At 34.8% G+C, this 9,476-nt stretch overlaps 1 protein-coding gene across 1 annotated transcript; it reads right to left on the bottom strand.

Annotated features, from left to right (window-relative positions):
• Positions 1-8,540: 8,540 nt before the first annotated feature.
• Positions 8,541-9,451, bottom strand: LOC118755545 (syntaxin-5-like). Its single transcript, XM_036490378.1, has 3 exons — positions 9,314-9,451; positions 9,140-9,249; positions 8,541-9,078 (listed from the first exon to the last, which is right to left on the bottom strand). Exons 2-3 carry the CDS (start codon positions 9,225-9,227, stop codon positions 8,720-8,722), a joined length of 447 nt encoding a protein of 148 aa, XP_036346271.1. The 5' UTR covers positions 9,228-9,249; positions 9,314-9,451; the 3' UTR covers positions 8,541-8,719.
• Positions 9,452-9,476: the final 25 nt, after the last annotated feature.

The following is a 9,476-nucleotide window of genomic DNA, read 5'->3' as shown; positions in this document are numbered from 1 at the left end:
GCTTTGTGATTAGCGCATCATCATTAAATTTCATAAATTTTTAATTTATGCAAAACACCTTAAGTCGGCTTGAACAGACCGCCCTCCGATAAACAACTAACAGATCATCGTTTAAAGTACAAAACCGTGTATCAACAAAATGCACAACTGCGTATGTGAGGTTGCATAGACTATTTTGTAGAGCGTAAAAAACTCATATTTCAAAATGGTTCTTTTTTTTACAAAGAAATCGCATGTCAGAACGAATGGATAAGGCTTGAGACAAGAGCTTGTGCGAGCCAGTCCCATTTTTGGCAAAAAATGTCAGTTACGCGGTTTTGCAGAACGACGATACGCGGTTTTGTACTTTAAGCGACGATATGTAAGTATACAGTTTCCTCATGCGTTCTGAAACCTAGTCGTCAACCCAATTTTCGAAATCATGTAGCCGGCATAATTTTCTAGTTCATCATATTCCACATCTTTGAATGTACTGATAAAATCTTCTGCTTAAAAAAAAATATTTCTCCTAGTGATCAGGTAGGAAGAATTTGATGAAATGTCATAATTTTATTAAAAGTCGAATGGTTAACAACAACAGCGAATGTCATTAAATGAAACTACCTTCTTTTTTGCATCATGATACTGCGTATGGTAGCATGAAATTTTACAATATGCTTAATTGTCAGGTGGTTTTTTGTATCATGGAAACACATAGAAACTGATTTCACACTTACAGTGGGATAAACTTAAAACTTTTAATATAAATTAGTTAAATTTAGTTAAGATTTTTTTACCAATTTTAAGTTTTCGTTTGGAATAATTTTCATGAAAGAGATTAAGAGATCTTTTTAGAAAGTCGCCGTACATCCGATATCTATTAAAATTTTGACATCCTCACTTTTTGGAAAAAGTTGATGTGCAAAAAATAAATTAAACAATAAAAGTCTCCTAATATATGTATATGGAAAATATAATATAAAAATTTGTATTTCATTACCCAGACTTTATGAATAGCCTACTCTATAAGTAATAGTAGAAACTCCGAATTAGTAAGTTCAGTCAAGACGTCATTCAAAAGTTTTGAAGAAAATCACTTTTCTCTTTTGTGAAAATTTGGGACTATCTTATGCGAGTATTGTCGACAAAATGTTAGTTTATGAATGATTAAAAATTAACGAATAAATGGATAATCGCGACTAATGATTCAAATTAATTAAGCGATCACTGTGGTGTAGTGGTTAGAAGTGCGCACTACCATTTCGCAGGGTGAGGGTTCGAGCCCAGTTTCGGCCAACATAAAAAAAGAAATTGTTTTTTGTAATAGTATATGTCGTCATAATTTTCTTAATTTTAAGAGCAAAAATTTTCCAACACTAAACACTAACAATTCAATTTTTCGACTGGAAACTGGGTTTTATTGTGTTAAATTGCAAAATATATGATTTATAAAAAGAATTAATAGCGAAAATGTTAAAAAAAAATGGCGATTTTTGTGAAAGTATAAGCAAATTTCAGTGCATCTAAAGTTTCTAAAGCGTTGTTTACTTTTGCTTGAGAATTGTTAAAATCGGCACAATTCAAAATTTCAGGTTTAAAAAAAGACATCATTTGAAAGCTTACAGTATGACTGCAAATAATCCGGAATAACTATGTTCCAAGTAATATTATTGCTAAATTACGAAACAAAAAAACGTTAATTGGCTCTACTGAAATATATGAAGTTTTGAGTTGTGTCGTTATTGCAGAGGACCATCGACATGTAAGCGCCTTTCTATTATTATTAGTAATCATCAAGACAATTTCAAATTACATAAACCCAGTCACAGCCCCTTTTTGTATTCGACGCTTTCAGAAATCACATAATACATAAAATAAATAAAAGCTGTTTTGATTAATATTACATAAACTGGAAACTGTTAAAAATAAGTGCGCTTGTGTACAGAGATTTTAGAACCTATTTAGTTCCTAAAATGTCTGTTTGCAACAGATAATGCTAAGAATAATGAAGGACAGATATGCCTGTTTAACTGGCCGTGCTTGCACAAAACAAGCAAATGTTAATTAAGGGGCTGTTAAAGTATTATGTAATCACCAGTGGGAAGTGGGGGTCTTGGTTTGCTTATTTTTAAAGACAAGGAGCAACATTTCTTCAAATAAGTAAAACATTAGTTACACACGCACAAATTTTGCTTGCAATTTCGATCACAATTGAACACTGCACTTCACACTCGTTTCGAATTTTTGAAAGCGTTTTCTACGCTATTTAGTTGTTTTTTTGGAAAAAAAATGTGCGCAATTCGATCGATAACTACATTTTTTTGTAAAGAACGCCCGTTTGCTTTAAATTTGTAAAATGATAATTATTTTTTTATTTTGTTTACGTCTGTCATTTGTTACAAATGAAGAAAAGTCCAAGAGTTGCTAAGTATAAATATTTTTATATCTATTTATTAAAATAATAGTTTACAATAATAATTTATTTAATTAATACTTTATTAAAACACAAATTTTAATGCAAATACATTTGTAAAACTGCTTATCACAAAATGTTATTAATTGTTTGCAAGCATACTATAGTTTTCATGCATTTTGAGAACAAATAATCGAGTATGTATACATACATATGTATAGCATGTACTTACGGCGGCCGCCGTAGCAGAGTGATTATATGTCCGTACTTCCACTCCATAGGACCATGGTTAGATCCCTGGTCAGATCATAACCCAAAATAGCAGTCGTCCTTCGGCACGCAATGGCAAACCCTCGATAATACTTCTACCTTGAAAACTCTTCTTATAAAATCATTTGGCGTTCGGAGTCATCCTTAAATATGTAGGTGTCTCCATTTGTGTCATAACAACAGAACTCATGCCTCAAGTTTGAGGAGAAGCTCGGCCAAACACTTAGAAAAATATTTCAGCAGCAAATATTTATTTGTTTACTTATTTTAAGATAGATGGCAATCTTCTGATTTCACATTTTGAGTACCAAAAACTCAACCCTGATACAACAAATAGTTAGTCTGTTCCCATGGTGAAATAATAATAAGGTGTTGTCACTTAGGGGATGGTTGTTGTAATTTTGCCAATATCGGCATACCAGCGTTACAGTAATGCCTACTCTTTTTATTTCAATTTTCTTTCTGGGCAAAATAGAACAAAAAATGGAGCAGACAACAATTTTGTGGAAAAAGTATGCGTAGGTATCACTATTTCTTTGATTCTCTTTTTCTTTGACTTTTCGTTTCAAATTTATTGAAAAGTCTGAGCGATAATTTGCAATAATTGTGATTTTGTAAGTAATTTTTGCTAAAATATATACATATATATGTGCATATTGATGAAATTTAATTGTTTATATATTTCCTCATATAGGTTGAGCTATTAATCCAAAAAATCACCGATTTATTCAAGAGAATTCCAGGTAGGTTTCGCAAACTAAATGATTTCACCATGATTCAATAATGAAAGGTTTTGTAAGTAAAACTTTCTCTCGCTCTAATTTTATCAATGACACTCCACCCTACTCCTAAAAACAAAAACATTGATATTTCTTTTCCAAATTTCTTTGCAAGTTTTAGGAGCATTTTTGAATTTTTAGTAGTGAAATTTTTACCTTTTAAATTTGAAGAAATGTTTGTTCTGCATTCGCTGACGACAACAAGACAAAATGTGTGAGCATCGTTGGGCTACAGAAATTCAATGTAGGATAAGAGACGAAATTCCCTTAAATGCCGAATAGTTGTATTTATTGACATACGTGGATACCTATTGATTATGTCAAGTCGCTGAAAAGTAAACCGCGCAATGGTTCTGGTAAATGAGTAAACGAAGGTATTTAGGTATTGACCTACAAAACACAATCCTGCTGTCTCCGAATGAGACTTCGACGCAATATATAATCAGTGATCGGACTTCTACCACATTGTGGTAGATCTGCCACGTTTTAGAGCATCTACCACTTCTACCACACAAGGTCTGAAATCTACCATATATTCGCGTTTTTGAGTAGTTTTATTTTTGCTCGCCATAATTTTCTTAATTTCAAGAGCAACAATTTTCCAACACTAAACACTAACAATTCAATTTTTCGACAGGAAACTGGGTTTTATTGTGTTAAATTGCAAAATATATGATTTAAAAAAAGAATTAATAGCGAAAATGTTAAAAAAATGGCGATTTTTGTGAAAGTATTAGCAAATTTCAGTGCATCTAAAGTTTCTAAAGCGTTGTTTACTTTTGCTTTAGAATTGTTAAACTCGGCAAATCCCAAGTAGCTGTTTTTGGAACGTGCCACATTTGTGCGCTACATCCACGATCCAGAAAATAAAGGTCGCGCCATTCGCGGACCGCTAACCCTCTCTTTGTCGATTTGACAGCATCCACCCATTCGCTGACGTCACACGATGCTTTTGTTTACATTTTCTGGTTCGTGACATTTTAGTTTATTTCAACTTTACAAATTTACAAATTCGGAAGATTTTGAGCGTTGTTTTGTTTTTTGTGAAAACTTATAAAAAAAGTTATAAATTAAAGAAAAAAATTAGGTGTGCAGTGGCTAATTGTGCTAGTGTTAGTGCCAAAGGATCTGGGTGCGGTTTTTTACTTTTCCGGTCGACATTGAGTTGGTGGAAAAGTGGATCCAGTTCTGCCGGAGACCAACGGATTTCAACGCCCGAACCAGCGTCATCTGTGTAAAACACTTCACCACTGATGACTTCGAGAACGAGCTTCAATATAAAATGGGTAAGTTATACTATTTAATTCGCCAATAAACGCTTATTGGATTTTGTGAGGATGGTGTGACTCAGGAGTAAATTTCACGAAAGGTAGCCGCCCTCATCGTAAATGTGAAACCCCCGGAAGCTTATATTTTTCACTTTTCATTAATACTGCATTTTATTAAAAGAAATGTTTTAAATTATGTTAGGCTACGCTAAAAAGCGTAACCTAAAGCGGGGCGTTGTGCCGACAATTTTCAAGCCTGCTGCGGAAATACCAGATCCTGACAAGGAAGCCCAGCAGCAAGTGTACAAAACCATTGTGAGCGATCTACTGGAGCAGTCCACTTATAAATGCATTCCAAGTTTATATAGTTGAAGTTCTCCTAGTTATAAAAAAGTACATTTCAGAAGCCGAAGGTCTTATGGGCCATAACTGCGCGGACGAGGAGAACTGTGGCATATTACCAGATGCGTTGACGCCTCTGTGTTCCCCACATCGTGCCACAACACCTAGCAAGGTGTTTTACTATGACAGCACGCCTAAGGAGGTTGAGGATCTGCAAGAAAAATTGTAAGTTCAAAGTTTAATTAAATCTACATACATACATATATATATGTTTATATGTATTTATGTAGACGAGCTTCATTACGCGAAATCGCGTTTCTCTCAGCAAGATGAAAAAAGGCACGAAGAGGCCAACTTGGACGGAAAAGGACATATCGCAGTCCGTTACGCTATATGCTGCAAGTCCCAAGGCGTACCGTCTGCTGCACAAGCAAGAATTTCCCCTTCCTGGAGTTCGCACCTTGCAACGTTGGGCCCAGAAGGTTGACATTTCTAGAGGACTAATTCAACCAGTTTTCAAACTGCTCGGAGCCTCTACTCACATGACCACCACCCAGAAGCTATGTGTTTTGAGTTTCGACAAAATGAAAGTCAGACAGACTTACTGTTATGATGTTTCGTCGGACTCAACACTAGCGCCCGTGAATTATGTTCAAGTTGCTATGCTTAGAGGTAAGTACTACAATCAACTTTGTTACTTTGATGTTATGATTTTAAAATGTATATATATTTTTAGGTCTTATGTCAAAGTGGAAACAGCCTGTGTTTTACGTTTTCGATCGTAAAATGACCTTCGAGGTGCTAGCGAGCATTTTGGAGAAGTCGCAAAGTTGTGGGTACAACGTTTTGGCGATTGTGTGCGATCTTGGGGGCACTAAGAGATCCCTCTTCAATGACCTATCTATAACAGGAGAGAAGCCGTGGTAAGATAACAAATTTACAAATGTACATATATACTATATGCTCAATTATTTAAACATTTCGTTATACAGGTTCATTTTCAACGAGCAGAAAGTATTCGTTTTTGCTGATGTTCCTCACTTGCTGAAATTACTCCGAAATCATTTCCTTGATCAAGGGTTTCTCATAAATGGGAAACCGGTGAAAAATAAATCATTTTGGAGTTGTTGTCATGCACCTCCACGGACTTGACGATCACACACAAAATTTCAGCGAGTCATGTGAACGTGGCTGCACCTCACCGCCAGAAAGTGAAAACGGCTGCGAAACTATTTTCGCACACAGTTGGACAGGCCATAACGAGGGCTGCAAGTTTGGGCCATTTAGCAGATAGAAACTGGAACGAATGTTTCCAGCTCTTCAAAATAGTAAGTATAAGTAAATAAATATAATTCTATATGCTTACATCTATACATATATTTATCTCCCAATTGTACAAATTTTAGACAAATGACTGGTTTGATGTGCTCAACGTGAGGGTGCCTCACGCTGACTCAAGGAAACAGTGTCACCCTTATGGCTTAGCGAAGGAAGAGCAGGACAACATTTTGGATCAATAACTGCTTTGGTTAAAACTATGAGTGTAATTGGAAGGCAGTCCCATCTTCCATTTCAGAAAGGTAAACTTAGAAACTTATATGAAAACTATTAAAAATATTCAATTCTATTTTGTTTCAAATCCCTTAAATATACATATATGTATGGATATATACACAAGTACTTGTTTTTTACCCTTCAGGAATCATACAAAGCAATAATGCATTGAAGATGATGTTTGATGAGATCAAATCTCGCTTCGATGTAAAATATGTACTAACATATCGCCTCAACCAAGATGTCTTGGAAAACTTCTTTGGTGTGATTCGTTCCAAAGGTGGGTTGCATGATCACCCGGACCAGCGGGAGTTTAAGTACCGCCTCAGACTTTATCTGCTTGGCCACAACAAAGGCGTTTTGTCAGACTCTGCGAATGTAGAGGAGGATGATACGCCGGACTTGGAAATGACGCAACCCCCACTCAAAGGTTCTTCAAAAATTTTATTCTTCAATTAAAATATATTATATGTCATATTATATTCTATTATATTATTATATTATATTATTATATTATATTATATTATCATATTATATTATATGACATATTATATTATCAGGTATATTCCTGCAAAATTTGCAAGAAGGACCGGAACTATGGCCGGTTGAAGAAGCTGAGTTCAGCGACTTGGAGCATGATGGCCTCGAGCATTTAGCCGGGTACATTTGCCACAGACTCCAGGATGACATCCCCAGCTCATCGCTCAGGAGCAATGACGACCCGTCGTTTTCATGGGCAAGTCACTTGAGCGAGGGTGGCTTGAAAGTACCCAGCTCTGCAATGATAGACCAAATGCGTCACTTAGAGTCAGTGTTTCAAGCAATGAATGAAGATGGCTTGCTTATTACAAACGACTTTGTAAAAAAACACATTGAGCAAGCCTCGACAAAGAACTCATAGAAAATGCCCACAGTAAAAAAAGAAAATATATAAAAAAATACTGACTTAAGTGCATTTGGTACCATCAACAAATAAACAAGGTATGCAGCAGACCTGGTAAGTGAATAAATTTTATATTTTTATATTAATAAAATGACATAGTGAGCTATACATTTACATATTGCAAAAACATTACCAAAATTCTTTTCTTTCTAGCTTTGAGTCAACATCAACATCTGGAGTACGTGCACTTATGTGATCAGAAGTGAAATATACCTAAGATGAATGCGTAGAATGCCTCCCGTAAGGAAATGGTTCATTAATTGCGTAGCAATATAAATTCATTTAATTACAGGTTAATGCTCTTGATACATCAAAAGGCCCTTTTCAGGGCCGCCACGAATTGCTAACGTGATCAAATTTTTTGCAAACATTAGCTTCTCTGTGTTTGTATACATAAAGGGCCCTTTTCAGGGCCGCAAAGAATTTACAAAGGGATCAAATGCTTTATCTAAGATTATCTGGGTCTACATATACAATACCATATATACACAAAAGGCCCTTTTCAGGACCGCAAAAAATAAACAAAGAGATCAATTTTTGACTGTCGTGATAACGAATAAGAAATGTACATATCGTCGTCTAAAGTACGAAACCGCGTATCAACAAAATGCAAAACCGCGTATCATGATAATGCAAAACCGCGTATGTTAGGTTGAATAAATCACCACCAACTATTTTTTAATTGTGTGAAATTTCATAATAAAACTTTTATGTTAGCTTGCGAATTCCTTAAATACAGTTTTAGCCGTTTAAAGTTTATGACATACAACAGTACGACAGTATAAAACACCTTGCTTATATAAATCATCTCCCTAGTTTTTATATGTTAAAATGTTAAGCAATTGCTTTTTTCTTGAAATTGCATACCTTTCACTTAAATTTGTTTGAACATAATATTTGAATTATTAATAAACAAGCACATGTACTTATTGCCAATAACAATTTCTATTTTATTTAGTTTTAAACTTTTCTTTATATATTTGTGATTACATAAATCGGTTCTCGTTTTATTACACAGGATCATCTCTACTTTTTATAGAAAATTTTGAAAAAAAAGGGAAACTAAGTGAAGTAATTTTATTATTGGCAGAATTAGTGTCTAACCCTACGTGACTGCTTCTAAAAGCTATTGTGTTTCACGTGGCATATAAGACTTAATTTCATTATTACATTAGTGTGATTTATATGTATGTATATGAATAGGATATATATTTATGTATTTAAAAACCCACAACTTTAAGACCGCGCCTCTGAACTTGTTCAAATCTTGCCGTGTCACAAACATATTCGTTATTAGCAAGGAGCCCTGTTTCGCTGTACTCGAGCGAACAGTGCTAGCAGCAATTGGTGACTGCCCGAATTGATCCCGACGCGCTTTTTGTTGTTTGAGATTTTCTATACGCGCTTCTAGTATCTGTTTGAAGTCGGTGCCCATGCTGGCTAATTTAGATTGTAACGCATACACCATGATGTAAGTCAATTCATGAATCTCTTGCGGTCGATCATCAAAAAGACTCTTCTTTTTGGCCACTGCAAAAGAAAAGGTAAAGTAATATTTATAATTAAGAACACCTATTCATTTTATACTCACGCATTGTCAATTTTTCCAACTTGGCATATGCACTTGCTATGTTTTTACCAATATATTTGTGACCATCATAAATTCCTTTCTTTGGCATACGTCAATTGTTGCACCATAGCCTGTAAGGAATGCGTAAATATAATAATGTAAACATCTTCAACTGCACTTCTACTTCTAACTTACTTGTAAGTCTCTAATCTGATGCTCGTACATAAATTGCGTGTGCGTCAAGGTCTCTATACGATTGCCGACTTGGTTTACATTGGCCTTATCCGATGTGTATAAAGTTAGCGAAACAACATGAAGAAAAAAATGTCGCATATACCTATGAATTTGCCGTTTTTTT

The sequence above is a fragment of the Rhagoletis pomonella genome, unplaced genomic scaffold (assembly GCF_013731165.1).
Source record: "Rhagoletis pomonella isolate Grant_MI unplaced genomic scaffold, Rhpom_1.0 Rhpom_scaffold_06522, whole genome shotgun sequence".
Lineage (NCBI taxonomy): Eukaryota > Metazoa > Arthropoda > Insecta > Diptera > Tephritidae > Rhagoletis > Rhagoletis pomonella.
Note: the sequence above shows the minus strand (reverse complement) of the source record. Positions and strands in the feature narration are given on the sequence as shown.